Source organism: Phycodurus eques, chromosome 6 (assembly GCF_024500275.1).
Source record: "Phycodurus eques isolate BA_2022a chromosome 6, UOR_Pequ_1.1, whole genome shotgun sequence".
Lineage (NCBI taxonomy): Eukaryota > Metazoa > Chordata > Actinopteri > Syngnathiformes > Syngnathidae > Phycodurus > Phycodurus eques.
The window spans coordinates 23,992,185-24,011,945 of NC_084530.1; the positions used below are offsets into that span (position 1 = coordinate 23,992,185).

Sequence of the window (19,761 nt, forward strand, 5' to 3'; positions counted from 1 at the left end):
ACATAAATAAAAAATATACAGAAAAGAAACTACATTTCCATTAAATAAATAAACTTACTGAAACAATGACCACAGCAATGTCAATTCATTGATACATTACTTCAACAAGCTAAATACATTTGAAAAATGATGGCTTGCTGTAGTTTATTTTTTTTCTCTTCCATTTATTATCTATCCTGATCACATTTGTCTGTAGTTTATTTCAATGTTACTGCTCTATACATTACCATCCTCAAATGCATTCGTTCTAGTTGGAGGCAGAAAAGTGAACACACAAGGCTTGTCTTGTACCATAGCCACGATTTGTGGGTTTCACCTTGAACATTAAATTATTTGGTTCTCCACTATCATTAACATTTAAAAAAATGTCACAAGACGACATGTCAGAAATTGATCAACTGTCATCCATAACAAAGCCCCGTGCATCCACTCAACACTTCTCCCCGCGCAGCGTAGTGCTAGTTGTGCTGCCCTGTTCTGAGTAATTTGGAGTTTGTGCAAGTCTTGTTTTGAAGCACTCAACCATGTTGTTGGGCAGTAGTCAAGATGACATAAAATTAAACATTAAAAAACAAAAATTAAACAGTGCAATATCAATCCATTGATGACAATTAATGTGCAGCCCTCCTTACCATTGAAATGTTACAACTCATCCTAGACACAATTTTATCAATTTGTGATAACCACGAAAGTGCCTGCCATCAATGATCACACCCAGTAATTTTAACCTCTCTAATTTATTCAACAGAAGCACCATGTGAAATTAGATGCAGTTCAGAATTAAAACTTAGCACATATCTAGAGCCGCCGTGATACACTTTGTTTTTGAAACAGTCAGCTTCAACAGGCCCAGGCACCACCCCTGTGAAGGCAGTGGTGTTCAGACTTCCTCGTCAACTGTATATGGACCAAGAGCGACTATAATGGATTATTATGACAAACACTTAGAATTTAACCAGCACCAATTTGGAGAGATTTATGGTAGTAAGGTTTGTGAGTTGAGAAAGTGGGTGGTTGCGAGGCAGACAAGCAGTGAGCAGAGTTCACAGTATACAGATAACGTGCTTTAAATTAAGACAACAGTAAAGAAAATTGGGTTAAAGCTGTTTAGTCGTTAATAATAGCTTAGATTACTTTTGCAACATTTTATATTTTTTCATTAAATTATTATCACTTCAGATTGTTTAGATCCAATTTATGCAGGCATTTTTTTTTTAACTTAAAGTAAAACAAAAATAGTCCTGAATATTTAGTCTCAAAGTATTTTTTACAATATTTTGTAATTTTTTATTAAAATTGAGGATATCTGTTTAGATTGGAATAACAAATTATTTTTTATTCCAACTGGGAAAAAAATTGTTAATATTGTTCGGGTCTTAATTGTGTCGGTAAATGTAGTTTATTACAAAATAATGCATCACCTCAATGCTCTTTTTTTTCTTCAACGATGGTTTTTCCCTTTTTGGGCAATTTACAGTAGTTCAAGACTAAATGTAAACACAAATTGAATAAGAAAGTCAACAAGTGAACAATAAATGTTGAATTATACAATTGTAATTTTCTTTTATTTATTTTATCTAAATAAATATTTAGGTGTCAATTATTATACATGCTGTACAGCATGATGCTTCAGAACTGAGCTTGAAGAAATTTGGACGGAATTAATTTTTAGTTGACGACCCCTAATCTAGGCAAAACTGAATAAAAAAACAAAACAAAACAAAAAATCTATACATGTAACCACTGTCAATATGCAAGCTATTAATAAATGCAGTCAGTCCCGCATTTGACTTGTCAGTTTTTTCCCCACTGTGCATTCCTTCACGAAACGTTCCTCAAGCGGCAGATACGTAAATGGCACCATTAACTAAGACAGTCATGCGTGTCGTCTGAATCCACGCCGAGCATCACTGTCCGCTTAGGTGCCTGCGAGTGATATTAAGTAAGACACTTCAGATCTGACAAGAAAATGATGCCTAATACATTCCCGGGATTGTGTTCTAAAGGGAGATGACCTCTGCTTAATCACTCATTCGCCGGTCAACCCAAAAGACGAAAAGGATAAAGAGAGGTGAAGCGGAGGCCCTCTCCAGGGTATGTCTTATCTGGTTAACTAAAGCAGCTGAAATTACGTTCCATCTACAGGATATGAAATTGTCCTTTTGTGTTTTATTAAGAAAAATGTGTCAAGCATTGATCAATGTAGAGTGAAACCTCAAAGGTCGAACACAATCAAATTATTATTCCTCTGTAAAATAAATTGAAATGCCAATAAAGTGGATCCCCGCTATTCGTGGGGGTATAGGAACCGGACCGCAAACAGCAAAAATAATAAAATAAAATAATAATCGCCAGTGCAGACTTGTGGACTTGGAGAAGGTGTTCGACCGTGTCCCTCGGGGAGTCCTGTGGGAGTATGGGGTAGCGAACCCCCTGACACGGGGTGTTCGGTCCCTGTACGACTGGTTTGGTCCACATTGCCGGTTGTAAGTCGGACTCGTTTCCGGTGAGGTTTGGACTACGCCATGGCTGCCCTTTGTCACCGATTCTGTTCATAACTTTTATGGACAGAATTTCTAGGCGCGGCCGAGGCGTAGAGGGGGTCCGGTTTTGTGGCCTCAGTATCGCATGTCTGCTTTTTGCAGATGATGTGGTTCTGTTGGCTTCATCAAGCTGTGATCTCCAACTCTCACTGGAGCGGTTCGCAGCCGAGTGTGAAGCGGCTGGGATGAGAATCAGCATCTCCAAATCTGAGACCATGGTCCGCAGTCGGAAAAGGGTGGCGTGTCCTCTCGAGGTCGGGGGATGTGATCCTGCTCCAAGCGGAGGAGTACAAGTATCTTGGGTTCTTGTTCATGAGTGAGGGAAGAATGGAACGAGAGATCGACAGGCAGATCGGTGCAGCGTCTGCAGTGATGCGGACTTTGTATCGGTCCGTTGTAGTAAAGAAGGAGGTAAGCCTAAAGGCGAAGCTCTCGATTTACGTTCCTATCCTCACCTATGGTCACGAGCTGTGGGTCGTGACCGAAAGAACAAGATCCCGAAAACAAGCGGCCGGGTTAGGTTAACCCTAACCCGAAATTTGGCAAAGTTCAGAACGAGGAAGAAGAAGTGTATTTGTTTAATTTCACCTTGATACTTTGGCAGAGAATCCAGAATCTTTTTGCAGACAAGCAATGGAAAAGTAAATTTTCCATACAGTATGTCCATATTTAGTAACATTGCAAAGAAGTTAATAGTAGTTTTGAAAACTCTTTAGTCATAACTTTAATGACAAATACATCCAATATGATTCATCCCAATATCAAATTGTAAAAAGAAGTTCATCATAGTCAATCATAAAGTAACAAAACATCATTTTTGATAAATGTTTGTGTGGTTGGAGTCTTACTGCTTGATTCTGATGAACATTCTTAGTCGCCTCTTACGCTCTCGAAGCCTCAAAAGCTAAAGAAAAAGCTAAATACATTCATTGTTAATATGTTAAGGCTCTGACTTTTTAAGGAAAAATTTGGCTGAATTACAAATTTTACAACTTCAAGGAAATTGTTCCAGTGTATAGAATATAGATAATTGCTTTGGAACCCTTAACTTGGGTTTTAAAGCCTACTTTCACTCACCAAAAGAAATTCTGCCTTGAAGGGGGAACAAAATTGTCAAAAAACAGCAAGACTGCTGAAAAACTATTAAGGATTCAAAGTTGCCCTATTAAAACAAGTGCAAAGTTAAATTTTAACTCAAAGAGAAAGTACGAAGTGGGGATGAAGAAGAGTGCATCGAAAAAAATTGGGGTGAAACGACCAATAAATCTGATTTGTACGAGGATGCATAGACTGTTTTCACTTCCGACAAGGTAGTCGTTCTCTCCCGCTGCTTCACTGCCGACACAAACGCTGTGTCGATAACACTTTTGTGAGAGAAGGTCACGGAGGAATCGCAATTGAACCTTTTGAGACGGTGACAGTTACTGAGCTGCAGAGATTCCCACCTTGTGCAGCTGATAGCTGTAATCAAACGTAAAGTAAGTGAGCCACCGGCCACATAGTCAAAATGCTCCAGTTTGAGGTCTTGAATCCGCTATATGCCAATGAACTTTATAAAAGTCAAAGTTACTTACTGACAATAGCTCCTGACACCTCTTTCTTGGTAGGTGCCAAAATGCTAGTGTGTCCTGGATGCTGGTTGACTTCCAAATATCAAATTTCAAACTGCAGCCATCACAAATCCTTTATCAACTGCACAGGCACTGTTTTTAGTAATGTTTACACATTCTTAATAAGTCATACAACTCTTAAAAGTTATCCGCTGTACTAGAAATTAAAAAATACATAAAACACATTGTTGATACATGGCGGCAGTATCGCATTTAGCGAAGTGAACAGCGATAGTTGCAGGTGGGAGTTGATTTTTATTTATTTTTTTATAAATGAAAATTGTATTTGTTTCCAAATTGAACAACCTGTCAGGCATCATATTTAGATCTCCCACCGTGCACAACCTGCAGAGTTGTGCATTTTCATCAACATTAGCTAGTTTACCTTCGATTGGAGCATGTCCTCAAGGTCTTGAATTCTTTGTTGTGCTCCTCTTCTTCCCACACTGCCAGCTGGGGACAGAGATCGGGATCGCTGCACAGGTGAGTCCTAGGAGACGTAAGCGGAGCGAGGCACTAGGTTGAGAGCATAATCATGTAATAGTGCCACAATTAACATCTGTACTGTAGATGCTGAGTGAATGCCAACAGAAAAAAAGAATGAATAATCCCGCTCAATCCTCACCTTGACAAAAAAAACATGCATTCCTGACTGGTACAAACAGATGTTCACAAAAACAAACAGGCTACCAGAGGAATAAAAGCATGCTGGGGCAGCAGGCTGCATAAACTGAAGGGAGAAAGTTCAGCATGTGTGCGTATGTGAAAGAACGGCAAAGGTTCTCTGCGACTGGCTAATGAGTATGTTCATTTCCATTTACATTGTTTCTTTGACAATAATGATGTCCCATTAGGGGAGACTAAAGGGGCTATAGATTCCAGAATGTGCTGGGCTTCATTACAAGAGGTGGGCAGGGAGGTCGCTCTAATTGCTCTACTAGGGGCCTCCAGGTTACACTTGATAGGACAACCGATTAGCGGGGAGCGGGGTGAGTTGTGTGCGTGTGTGTGTGTGTGGGGGGGGGGGGGGGGGGAGTTTGTTCGCCAGGCTCCCCTCTAACATAAAAATAAATAAATAAATTAAAAAGTGCTGTAGGATGAGGGAAAAAAAAAAAAAAAAAAAAAAGCAGTGGGAACAATATGCTACTGGAATATGAGTAGGAGACGATGGGAGGCACCCTGTGGAGCCCAGGAGGCTTGACCAGATGGCGGGCAAAAAAATGCAGGGCGCATAAACACACAGCAGTCCTTGAGCTGGAGTGGGTGTAAAGTGCAAAGACGAAGAGTGTTGATCATTAATTCGAGTTCTGATGGCTGTTTCTGAACCAAACGCTGCGGTTGTTCATCTTGAGTTGCGCATTCAAACCCACTCTGGAGGCGTATGTGTGTGGGAATGTGCGACGGTCGACTCCAGTGACCTGGTGCGCTTCATTCCGTCAAGGCGTCTGCTCGGGTGCGAACCATGTGTGCTTTAACTCGGCCTTGATGGCTGCGCACAACTAATTAGCAGATTGATCTGCATATTCTTGGCCCGACCCCGCACGTACGTCACGGGGTGAAACCAAATGGCCAGAAGGGGAATCCCAGCGCAACCGAAAAATGCCAATGATGAAGTTCAAATGAAAGAAATTCTTAATGTATGGTACCACGGTGCATTTTAGGAGGATAATAAGCACTGATAGTTAAACTAACAGTTTTCAGAGTGATAAAATGTTCAAGGTAAGGGCCAGCACAAGTAACACAGGATTAAAAGTGATTAATCGATTGTTCAGAATTCACCTGTCTGAGCAGGCGATTGCTGCATTTCTGTATAGTCATCATAATATATTGCAGTAGTATTATACTACTTTACAAAGTGACATACAATATTTAAAAGTTCATGCTACGTACTGTATACCATATAGGGTAAGATATCATGTAAACTACAAAATGGGGATTTTCTGAAGATGGGATTTTCCATTTTGTCCAGATTTCTTTGGCACAGAAGGGCCAGAGCATTCCGGTGAGAAAATGATGATGATAAAAAGCAGAGATGCCGCCATGGTCTACATCAGTTGTGCAGCTAGTTGGCGGCCACGACCTGACCGGCGCGTTGCACCTGCTAATGTCTCGGCAAACATGGAAGTACAACAGACACACAGAGAGGATGCTGAGGAGTGCAAGTTGTGAAAACACCATTTAAAAACAGCCTATATCCTGAGTGTGTATAAAGATTGGCTGTTGTGGGTGATCCAAGAAGAAACATTTAATAGACATCTTCTCGCCTCCCTTGACCTTTCCTCCACATCTCTCAGAGACAGAGGTCACCGGTTATCAATGGGCTTCTTTATGATTTCAGCAGGATGTCTCGTGTCTGCAGCACTCAAAGCACAACTTTGTTCGAGTTGCACGAAGAACAAAAATGTTGTGCACGAGCATACAAACACTCCTGTCGAAAAACATACACAGTTTCAATATGTTCAAGCCAAGTGCTCTGTGACGAAAACCGATGATTTACTACCTCAAACCGCAACTTTTTTGTTACAAATTTAACATCATATCATACTGTCTTCTGAGGTATTTCTCATGGTTGCATGAAGTTTACATACAAAAATACAGTTAAACTACTCCTGGGTCAAACTCTCATCAGCATATAAAACTCATCAAAAACAATAGTAACAATATAACATTCATACAAGTGAAAATAAAATATACTCACATTAATATAAAAACAAAGCAAAAAATGGCTATGCTGTAATGCGGTGCATTTGAGACATGAGTTGGTGTGGTATTTTGGTACAGGTATTTTGCTACTGCTTTGAATCTGTGTGCATACTTGTAACTTATGCTCTTTCCTTCTTTGCTGGGCCACAAAAAAAAGAAAAATAAAGAAAAACCAAAACAAGTGTATAAGGATGGTCCAACCTCAATTTTCCTGAAGATTTCCTGAATTCCAAATTGTGCAACCATTCGGGCGTTTTTTTTGTTGCTGTTTTATCACTGCACCTTTTAGTTTGATAGGCACTGGACAAGCTGTTATGTCTGTATAACAACAAGGCACATGTATGATCTACGAAAGCACTTTTACATCAATATGTGGAGTAACAAAGCATTAGAAATCATATGGTGTGTATATTGATTTACTATCATAGATTATTATCACATCCATGCTATTCAGTTTAGAAATACAACTTTTGATTGTGGTCCCAGTAATGTGAAAGCAGACAGGCTGTAAATCAGCAACTTAAAGATAATTACGTGTAAACAACAATGTTCTATAATGTGCGCGCGTGTCCAGAGGCAGACAAACAAGTTCGCAACCAGGAAAGCACATTGGATGACATCAATACTATTAAAGTATTTTGTGCAAAATAATTGCATTACATGTGTAAAAGAAGACGAACAGAGGCCCTCCCGCTGAAGCTTTAATGAGGACAGTGGTAGAAATCAAACAACGTCTCTTCAGGCCAGCTTTAGTTGTGCGTGTGAGGCCATCTAGAAACCTGCCAAACTTAAAGAGTATGAATAGCGAGAAGATCAAAAGCTTGTCTTGGTGTTCATAATGTCCCGCTGAAGCGGTAAATCAGCCAGTGCCTGGGCCCAAGGCATGCGTGAAACCAGCAGCACACGCCAGGCCTGATCACAGGAGGTGTGCATGTGTATGTGTGTGTTCAGGACAAAAAGGTTGGCAGAGGAAGGGTCTAATGAATCACATGACTCTCAACACACCACTGCCTTCGTGTCGCTTCTGTGGCTTTGATCTGATGCGAGCCTGGTAATTTCCACAAAGTGTGGGCACGTAACCTCCTTGCACACGCGCCGTTCTAGCTGGCTAAAAGCGTAAACTGTGTAGACGCTGACCCACCTGCTGTCTCCTGACAGGAGTGATGTAGTGAAGGGCCTTGTCCTCTGAATGCTCACGATGAAGCCTGTGAGATTCAGCAACTGCCCGCTCAGACACTGGTGCCTGTAAGGAAAGTAAGAAGTAGGAGTGTGCGAATGAGAAAGTATGTGGCCTGCCATTGAACAGTAACGAGAAAAGCTTCTTCTTCTCTTTTCCTTTCTGCTTGTCCAGAGCGAAAGTCTGTTTTAAACCTGTCTTCTCAAAATTGTACATATTTTATCCAAGAGGCAGCATTTTAGGGAGTTTGGGCCTTTCCAAAGGTTAGGGCCAACTCCTTTTGGGGAGGTTGGTCACTCAAGTACTGCAGGACACTGAAACCTGTATTCTCAAAATCTTGCAAATTGTATTTGAGAGGCGACTAAAGGAAGCAAGAAAGCCACTGTGCTCTTTAAGGGGCAGCGCCTTTTGTCACTAAAGCTTGTGTTAGAAATGGCCATAAGCTTTTTGTTTAATTAAAAACTAGTTTTGAAATTGGAAGTCAAGCATAATAGTTAGTTCAAGTATTGTTCAAATTACTGTAAAAAGAGGTTTGGTAACAAGCAATGCTTACAATATTTCAACATTATTATTTATTACATGACAATTTAAACTTGAGGCACATATTTTAGCAAGAATCATATAGGTTGAAACACAATTTGCTTTGCGGGCCACGTAAAATGACCAGGCCAGATGTGGCCCCGGCCCTTATGTTTGACACCTGTGTACTAAAGCCTTTCCTAGTTCCCCCCATTAAAACATTCTGACATTGATTTTAAGTTGAAAAATGTGAACTTTTAACCTGTTTGTGCCAGATTAGCTACTAACTGTAACTTTAAGAACAAAAAAAGTACCAAAAAAGTGAGATTTGTAGACACTGGCTCTTTAAACTTGACATTTGCCGACATTTACACCTTCGCTAAAACCTGACACAAAGGCGTAAAATGGGGGGAGACATCCACACCAGCTGCTGTCGACACCACCAGCTCCTGACTAAGAGAGACCTTTGCGATTGTGTCTTACTCTTGAACAGAAAACGGTGTCATCACCTTTTTCCTCCCCTCCAACGAGGTTGTGATAGCTTTATCAGAAATCTGGCATCTGGGCACGACCGTATTAACTGCTGGAGTAATCAACTTTAAACAAACGAGCTGACGAGGTCGATGATAAATTATTAGTAAGGAAGAGTTTGTTCATATTTTATTAAATTGCCCTGTCAAAATTGGGCTTGGCCAAATTATCTGGGGCCTAATGTAATGGACGCTGGACATACTGGTGTACCTGCTACAATTACTTATGACTTTCACAGTCAAGAAGGGCGGACAGGCTTTTTTTTTTTTTTGGAGCAGTGGCCATACTAAGCAATTTGGAGGGTATTTTTTACAGCGCAATGCCTATTAAATGCCACTAGGCAGTTTGTGTCTGCAAAAACCTTCCCTCTCATTACTTGTCTGTTAGGCATTTTCAAAGAATGAACAGTTTTATTGACTTTCAGTTTTATATTTTATATTAGACTTTACACCAATTTTATCGGCCTGATCGGTATTGGCCGATAATTACCATTTTATGCTGATCGGCTTTAATGTCATAATTCGCCGATCCGATCAATGATGTCATTGGTATGTTCATGTACTTTTAATACGATACGGCTCGCAAGCAGGCAACAAAAACGTTATGTAGCCTAGCAAGCTAGTGCTAGTGCTAACGGTTGAACGTAAACATGCCGCCGTTCTGTCGAATCATGCTGTAAAGTTTCGGTGTGGGTGAAGTATTTTAATTACAATAAAATTATGTAATTACAGTAAGTTAGCGCCCATTATTTCTGTCACGTTGTAATGTTGCTTTGACCTGACTGATTAGAATACACGATTTGACTAGAGCAGTGATTTCCAACCTTTATGGAGCCAAGGAACATATTTTACAATTGAAAAATCTCACGGCACTCCCAACAAACAAAAATGTCACAAAAAGTGGATACATTAATTATTGTATGTACTTCCTGCCATCTAATAGAAGACCATTCATTTGTTCTGTCTGTCACTATGCCTCACTGGCATAAATAGATGAACAAAGATACATTATTTATTGTAAATATAATTATTTTTGGAGCAATTAAGTACACAAGTATATACAGTAAATGAACTGGTCATTTAAATAGACACATTGCTCCATCTTGTGATCGGATCGTTGATCGGTGTTCGTTTTTTTTTTTAAACTCGCTGATCGGCCTCCAAAATCCTGATCGTGTAAAGCCTATTTTATTTATTACTAGGGGTGTCAATATTCAAACGTGACTTCTTTCTTTGATACTGCTTATGTATGTCATTGCGTGCACCACACTGCCCCTCAGAGGTCAAGACGTGCACAGCAGTTACTTTATGTAACGATTGGACCCTAGTGAGGATAAAGCGGTATAGAAGATGGATGGATGGACGGTTAAGATTAAATGGGTCAGTTTTTCCTCATACCTACTGTTGCTGAATATTGCTCTCTGTTTGAGTAATATCACTTGATCAAGCCTTTTCTTACATTCCATACTACAAAATAAGTAAATTATGTATGATTATTGCTGGAATCAGATTGGACCGGTATCTGCCAAAATTCAAGGCTGCAATATGGGTATTGAATTGGAAGTGAAAAAGTTGCATCGGGACTTCCCTAAATATTACTTAACACAATAAGGATGAAAAAAGGCTTTATGATGGCAACAGCCTGCATTTGGACCAAATAAATTCCCTTTTTTTTTTCTATGGGAATAAATTGTTATAAAATTTGAACTTGGACCATACAGATTGTGCTCAATTTGAGAGGTTCCAATCTATATTGTTTCCATTTTTATCCGTGCATACTTTTGGTAGAAACTATACATAGATTTAAATTTTTTTGACTTTATGAGTTGTGTTTGTTATTATTCTTTCGAGAAAAATAATTGTCTTTTGGAGGACCTCAGCATGCACAGAAATTCATAAATTATTTTCCTAGAAAGTCTGGGAAAAAAATTATTTCCTGTAACCAGTTTCACTGATCGACATGAAATTCGGTTGACATTAGCATACAATTCAACAATTGGGTTCGAAGAAGCCATTTCGGGCAAATTCCGAGGCTCAACAAACTCCTATAAACTATTGAATTCTCCCAAATAAATCCGAATCGGGCCGGCACAGTGACCAACTGGTTAGAACATCTGCCTCACAGTTCTGGGGACCGGGGTTCAAATCCCGGCCCCGCCTGTGTGGAGTCTGCATGTTCTCCCTGTGACTGGGTGGGTTTCTCCGGGCACTCTGGTTTCCTCCCACATCCCAAAACATGCATGGTAGGTTAATTGGAAACTCTAAATTGCCCGTAGGTATGAATGTGACCGCGAATGATAGTTTGTTTCTATGTGCCCTGCGATTGGCTGGCGACCGGTTCAGGGTGTACCCCGCCTCTCGTCTGAAGACTAATGTAAGCGGAGCATGGCATGAAAGTTTGATAATTTCAGGAATTCACCACGTAAATAGGGGTACGAGGGCCCATTCATTGCTTTTTGTACTTTTAATTTTTGTATAATTATGCTATGCATCTAATAGGGCGTTGAATCTAATTTCCTTGCACAGTTAAGTGTACAACAGAAACAATGAAGACATTCTAATATATTTAAAAATATATATTATTCCCCATATTCATTTTGTAGTTTAAGATAAAACAAAGAGCTTCGATGTAAAGGGAACATAATAATTATGTCATTAGTTAAAAACAATAGATTTGGAGTGAGCGTGAAGGAGAAAAGAGCATGCATGTGAGAACAAGACAGCAAACATAAGTGGGAGGCTGAGGAATGGGGTGGAGGGGGTTGAATAAGAGAGAGAAGAAGGTGGGGGGGGGGAAGCCTGTGTTGGTAATTACCGAACACGATTAGGTTCTTGGGGGAACTTGTCTGGGACTCGCGGGCCTTGCTGGCGAGGCTCGACCATATGGAGGGAGGCTTGCAATTGCTCTCCCCGAAGCCCGTGACCCGTCTGCTGCCGAGCCCTTGAGCTGAATGCAGAATGAGAGTTGCCAGGCCTAATGTTCTACCCGTGTGCCATTTATGCCACAAAACAAATCTGATCACTGTTAATTACATGGTGGCTACAGTCGGGAGGAGGTTGCTGCCACACACAAACACAAAGATACTTGCATTCACTAATATGCGCTCCATCATCTGCTTAGGGACGATATTTTAAGATGTGATTGGCTAGGCTAAAGAACAGGGGTCTCCATTACGAAGCCGAGGATCATTTTGTACCAGGCTGCACCGACAGAGGAAAACGTTTTCTTATTTACTTTACATACAGTGGACAGCAGAGTAGATATCACGTCTATGTCACATTTGAGAGGCTCTGGGCTCAAATCTTGGCCCAGGCCCTCTGTGTAGCGTTTGCATGTAGCACCTCGGTTTGTGTGGTTTTGTTTTTTCGGGTAGTCCAGCAAGTCTTCCCACATTACAAAAACATGCCTGTCAGGTTCAGTGAAGATAACCAATTTTCCATAGGCATCAATGTGAGTGTTAATCATTGTCTATTCCTGTATGTGCCCTGCGATAGATCAACGACCAGTCCAGGGTGTACCCTGCCTCTCATGCCAAAGTCAGCTGGGATAGACTCCAGCTCCCGTGACCCTAATGAGGATGCACTATAGAAAATGGAAGGATGGATTTACATATTCAGTAGGTGGCCGCACAGTGAATAGTGGTTACCACATCTGCTTCAAGTAAGCAAGTTCGATTCACCCGCTCCCCCCCCCCCTGGGTATTCCGACTTCTCAAAATTCTAATGCTTTTAAGATTAATTGAAGACTTTAAATTGTCCATAGGTTTGGAATAAATGAATGTGTGCGTGAATGGTTGTTTATTTATATGTGCCCTGCGATTGGCTGGCGACCAGTTCAGGGTGTACCCCGCCTCTCGCCCGAAGATAGCTGGGATAGGCTCCAGCACGCCTGCGACTCTGGAAAATGGATGGATGGACTTCTTTGATATGGGGTTTGATTTTTATATTTTTAAAAAATATTTTTTTTTTTTTTAGCTATGATTTCTATGTTTTAATGTGTGGCACTTGACGCCAACAAGCTGTGTATGTAACTGGACCGAGCCAAAAAAAAAATAAATAAATAAATAAAAAAAAAAAAAATAAAAAAATAAAACGTTGGGGGGAACGCTGCTTTAGAGGCAGGGGGCTGTGAGGTAAAGGCCCCCCCACCAGGCCAAGAGGTATACTTGGTATGCAAGGGATGCTTCTTCAAAGAATAAGTGTGTGCATATATGTATGAGTGTGTGTGATAAGTGGTGTGGAGAGGGACTTTAGAGAAGGACAGTGAGTAGAAGGTAAGCAGTGTATATATTTGAGTTTGTGTGTGTGTGTGCGTGTGAGTGTACACATAGCCCTGAGTCCTCCCACGCAGTCTGTTTGACCCCAGCGCATATGTGCTTAAACAAGCGCCATGTAGCCAAGCGGCACATGTCTGTGCTTCATTAATGAGGTGGGCTGTGCGAACGGGCTAGGCTTCTCATCTAATGAGAGCAGTTGAGCTGGTAAAAGCGCACCGTCCATGTCATTAAGAACGTCTCTGGCCGTGGATGTGGCTTTGCTCCGATGACAACTCAAGTTGATAATGTTATTTATGTTATAAAACAGATCATACAGAAGTGTTCCAGTGTGAGAAATTGTATGTTTTTTTGCAGTGACAATGATGCAGCTGAGGAAAATAGATGGTGTGTACATGGCAGACTCTATTACATTTAAATTAAACATGCTCTTATAGACATTTTGATGGTGAGGTTAAAGGTTTTTTATTTAAAAAAAAAGCAATGTCATAGATATTTGAAATCCTCCAAATATCTATGACAGAAAGACGAAGCGCTCGATTTACCGGTCGATCTACGTTCCTACCCTCACCTATGGTCACGAGCTGTGGGATACAAGCGGCCGAAATGAGTTTCCTCCACAGGGTGTCCGGGCTCTCCCTTAGAGATAGGGTGAGAAGCTCGGTCATCCGGGAGGATCTCAGAGTAGAGCCGCTGCTTCTCCACATCGAGAGGAGCCAGATGAGGTGGCTGGGGCATCGATTTGGATGACTCCCTGGTGAGGTGTTCCGGGCACCTCCCGGTGGAGACGACTACATCGCTGGAGAGACTACATCCTTCGGCTGGCCTGGGAACGCCTCGGGATCCCCCCGGAAGAGCTGGATGAAGTGGCTGGGGAGAGGGAAGTCTGGGCGTCCCTGCTAAAGCTACTGCCCGCGCGACCCCACCTCGGATAAGCGGTAGGAAATGGATGGATGGATGAATCTCATAGATGTTTTACAACATTTAGGTACCATTTTTTATTTAACTTTTATGTGCAATATCTTAATTAAATAATTATTTAATTACAGTTATATATATATATTCCTAGTGCTCTGACCCGTGTTTCCGAATGCAGAAATTGGTTGTACTCTGTGTTCTAAAGTCTTTAAAAGAAGCGCCATCCAATAGGAAAATTGTATTCTCTCCCACGTTAAAATTGCCACCACAACCGTTATTAGCGGTACACACAATATTTTAGGCAACATTTCAACATTCTTAAAAAAATACCCACAAATATGAAATAAACTCCAACGACTGGACAATGCTTATTCATCCCCGCGGCTGCCAGCGATCAACCTTTGGCTCAATGGAGCATCATCTCCAGCTAGTACAGCACCAAAAAGTTCAATAACAATTACATTTAAATGCAAGCCACTAGAGTCAGTAAAAGACAAAGCAGCAAATACAACTTTTCGAAAGCAAACAAAATGGCCTCTCTTCTGTGCTTGATGGGAGAGCGTACAGTGTTTAAATGACTGCACATGATCACTCATCTACTCTGGTGAAGATTCCAGAAAGCCTGAGGTCTGCTGCGGATTACACTGTAATGTTGCTCTTTAATCACTGCGCAGCACTGACTGACAGGCAGGCACAAAACTACAATTGTAAACGTGATGCTGTATGATTCTCGAAGCAGCAATTTACACAACTGCCTGGTTGAAACCCAAGAAATTTTAAAGAAAATAATGTAAAATAAATTCCATGCCATCATAAAAACTTCATGAACTGTACTGGCAAACATTCCTAACTGTGTATAATGTTTAAAGATAAGTTCACCAGTGAAACTAAATAAAACTAACAGAGTACAACTACTCAACCTTTTAATACGCCATTTATAGGTATTGCTTCAAGTGTGTGTCTGTCAGCAGGCAGTATGAGAACAGTACTTAATGTGTGTATTTTTAAACTTCCCTGTATATTTACTTACAGATGGTTCTGTTTACAATGGTGTTCCGTTTTTATGGCTGGCACCGATGGAACCCGAATTTGTACGTCAGAACGTACTGTAGTCTACTGACCTACACCAATGCGGTAGTAAATTCAGCATTACAATAGATATTTGTATGAAAATGTTTTGAAGACGCCTGAAAGAATTTTTATATTTATTGAATTTCTGATGTTACTGAAGAAAGATTATTTTCTATTCTCTATTACAAGCCCAATTCCAATTGGGACGTTGTGTTAAACATAAATAAAAACAGAATACAATGATTTGCAAATCATGTTCAACCTACATTTAATTGAATACACTACAAAGACAAGATATTTAATGTTCAAACTGATAAACTTTATTGTTTTAGCAAATAATCATTAACTTGGAATTTTATGGCTGCAACACGTTCCAAAAAAGCTGGGACAGGGTCATGTTTACCACTGTGTTAAGTCCGGGGTCTCCGTTGTCGTATTTTACGCTTTATAATGTGCCACACATTTTCAATGGGAGACAGGTCTGGACTGCAGGCAGGCCTGTCTAGTACCCGCACTCTTTTACTACGAAGCCACGCTGTTGTAACACGTGCAGAATGTGGTTTGGCATTGTCTTACCGAAATAAGCAGGGGTGTCCATGAAAAAGACGTTGCTTGGATAGCAGCATATGTTTCTCCAAAACCTGTATGTACCTTTCACCATTAATGGTGTCTTCACAGATGTGTAAGTTAACCATGCCACTGGCACTAACACAGCCCCATACCATCACAGATGCTGGCTTTTGAACTTTGCGTCCATAACAGTCCGGATGGTTCTTTTCCTCTTTGGCCCGGAGGACACGACGTCCACAATTTTCCAAAAATTTAATTTCCAAACTGTTTTTATTTATGTTTAATACAACATCCCAACTTCATTGGAATTGGGGTTGTATTTTCTATCTCACTTTTTTTCCCCTTTTTGCTGTGGCATCACATAAAAAGCCATAGAAAAAGAAAACACACCTTTGGAGTTTATGCTTCAGATGCTCACTGAGCTTAGGTCTCGTGAGATTTGCTGACCTCACACTTGATGTTTTGTTGGACTTCTAAGACATTTTCCCAGAAAATTCTGGTTGAACTTCACATTGTTATACTTCTGAGGTAGTCAAGGTTACATTCTATAACTAACTGTGTTATGATATGCAGGTAGTACTATCATGAGCTTGTACAGGCCAGTGATCGCCATGGTTCCTCAGCCCCTCATACAAAAGAGTGCATAAAGACAGATGTTCATCATGGTCTACCTCACTAGTCATTACCTTGGCATAAACATAAGTAAGCATGGACATGTAACTCACAATGGATGTTTTTCTACTCTTGTATTCCCTAACCCTAGCCACACGATAATAATGAGAAGAAAAAAAAATTACACCGTGGGATGTGTGGAGTGTTCAAAGCCGCCACCCTGGCCTGTTTTCAAATGAGCACTGCGTCTCCCCCGCCTTGTGCTCCTGTTGCGATCAGCACTTTGATCACCTCCGACAGTAACTTCCAACCAAACATTTAAATTTAAAATCACATCTGCCCCGACAACCCGAGCATTAGAATTTAACAGGTGTGTCTTCGGAACTTGTTACAGAATTTGCGATTACGTGCTCAAATACACACGCGCCTTTAATTCAATGCTTTTCACACGTGCGCGCACACACACACGCACATGTACGCGAACACACAACCCGTCAGTGAAATTGCAGTGGGAAACAGAACACCCTCCCTACTGAGTGCTCTGCCTTGGGAAAGCAGATCTGTTTACCTGCTCACTTTTATGGCAATAGGTACAAAAGTTAAAGAAACAAAACAGCCAGAGCCCACAACACAGTTACACATGTTCAGTAAATAAATCTTTATATACCAGGGTTTAAACATTAAAGCAATTAAGAGCAAATAGATAAGGGGTAAGTTGCATATACTGCTCATAGGTATGAACATCAGTGTGAATGGAGTGCACTTCTAAAACGCTTTTAACTCCACCATGCAAGTTGCTGCCTGGCCCACTGGGAGGAGTTTAGCGTTCAGTATCTTGACTAGGCACACTTCAGCAGTGTACATTGTGGGCCGGGATTCGAACCGCCAACCCTTCGGTCACTAGTTGACCCGCTCCACCAACTGATCCACGGACGCCCAGGGGTATTAAATTTAAAGGTTCCACTGTATATACAAGCTATACGCAAACAGCATCTCTAAATACCATATTAATTGTGGGAACAACACTACAGTACTGTAATTAATTACTGCCTAAACGATCCATTTATACATATGGTGGCTGCTTAAATTAACAAGGTCAAGTGGTTCAGGTCGATTGCGTCTCACTTAAGATTTGGATCGGTATGTGCGACAGTCTGTCGGTTATTACTGAGGAAGTCAAACAGAGCAAGCACAGCCTGCAGAGGCACGAAAATGAATATTATATATATGATAATATTAAATATGTTATCTTTACAAAGTCCAGTTCTAGTTGAGTGAGTTTGTTTGACTACAGCCTGATATTGGCTTAGTGTGGTCAAAAAAAAAAAAAAAAAAAAAAAAAAAAAAAAAAAAAAGCATGTAAGTCAACCTCATTAGGCACCAATTGCGACTTAATTTGGCTGTTGTTTTCATCACTACAAGGCCCTCTATCACCCCAACGTGACGGTTCAAAGATAGCGAGCTATCACACTCCACTGCAACCTCACGCACACACACAATCTGGTATTATCTTCCACACCTATAAACTCCAATTACACATCAGATCTCTTCAACTGGAACTGGTCTCTCCTATGTGACCAGTTTGCAGTCAAAGGACATCTAAGGCAGTGGTTCCCAACCTTTGAGCCATGGCACAAATTTTACAATTTTACATTAGGGAGAGTTTTTTTCTCCCCATTTTCAGAACAATCAAGTGAAATTTGATCATATTCCACTAGGGGTTAAACTGTGTTATTTCTCTCTCCTACAGCGCCTATTAAAATATATTATGCAAATTAGGCTATGACATCATCTAGGAACTTCTAGTTACTTTAGGTCAGCCAATAGCTACTTTCCGTACTTAGGAGTTGGTAACACTGGGAGTGAGTGAGCCAGTTTGTGTTCGGTGGCACTGACAACTGAAAAAAAAAATAATAGGAATGACTTCATTTATTAGTTGAAGTCGACTCTTCTATCACCACCGCAGAATTCAATACAAAAAAAATCTGAAGTCATTCAACCACTACGGCATAGGAAGGTGCTGTGACACAGTGGTTGGAAATCACTGCTCTAAGGCAAGAGACCAACGCTCACTCACCTTCAAGTTGGTTTGTTTATTGCTTGAGATGCAAATTACTGTCTGCTGAGATTGTTGCTGCTGCTGCTGCTGTTGCTCCTCCTGCTGTTGCTGCTGCTGTTGTTGTTGCAGCTGGGCCTGCAGTTGCACTATCTGCTGCTCTTTCTGGGCCAGCTGGCTGCTCAGCTCCTGGTGGCTCTGCCGCAGCTTGTTCTCACTTGACATGAGGGTCTGGTAGCACTGACTCAACTCGCTATACAGCTGTCAAATAACAAGGGAGGTCGGGATGGGAAAAGGAAGAAGTGGGGGGGTGTGAACAGGTCAAGTCAATCTGACATGAAAGGAGACAATGGTCCAATGTCTGAGGTGAAGTAACATGGAGGAATTTCTTCACCCATGACTTGCCAGAAAGGCTGGGCGAAGATCAGACCTGAAGATCTGTCCTGCCAAAGCGGAAAGGTGAGCTGAGCTGCAGTGTTAGCACAGCTGAGCAAACAGCATTATTGTCTGACAAATGGCTGACTCCATGAATGTTCGGATAAGTCGTTGACGTGGGATCAGGGGTTATTTGTGCTTGGCAGTGTCCGCTAGGCCACAGACCCAAATCCACTACAGTAACTGACAAGGGTATTTCAGCGATTAGTGATGAAGTGCTGCCTCCACTAGCGAAAAAAACAAATGCAGTTTTACTACGTCTTTACACTTTTCTCTTCAGAGCCACCTGCCTTGTAGCAACACCTTAGCTCTGCCCGTCGTCATCAAGGTAACGAAAGCCATACTTGGCATTGGCCATACTGTTGGCAGGCCGAGTTGAGCCGTGGTTCAATTGCATTAAACAGTCCCCTCAAAAGAGGTCAATTGCAAAGAGACGAGAACAACTGTGTGAATCGTGGGTTGGAAATTTTGATGAAAGCACATCACAGACATGTTATTAAGACACCTGGCTTTTCTTTAACATTGTGGAAAAAAATTGCATAATACTATACATCTCTTGAAAGAGTTTAGCTCTGTGGTATAATTCCAATAACATGGGGGCAGGAGATATTTGGGTTTGGCGATGTGACCGCTCCAGGCGCCAGATGCACAAATCCACTTAAAACAATTGTTTTAATGAACATAAAAGTGGTTGGTACTTATTTTTTTTTTACAGTTGCAACGCCATTGAAATTGAATTGAAA

General features: G+C 41.0%; 1 protein-coding gene across 1 annotated transcript in view; it reads right to left on the bottom strand.

The window, feature by feature from the left end:
• cntln (centlein, centrosomal protein) overlaps positions 1 to 19,761 on the bottom strand; it is a 122,934-nt gene that overhangs the window by 84,509 nt on the left and 18,664 nt on the right. The window contains exons 8-10 of the mRNA XM_061680679.1: positions 18,605 to 18,844; positions 7,998 to 8,099; positions 4,539 to 4,643 (exon numbers count right to left, since the gene is read on the bottom strand). Of these exons, the coding sequence (XP_061536663.1) occupies positions 4,539 to 4,643; positions 7,998 to 8,099; positions 18,605 to 18,844 (447 nt within the window). The remainder of the gene's footprint in view (positions 1 to 4,538; positions 4,644 to 7,997; positions 8,100 to 18,604; positions 18,845 to 19,761) is intronic.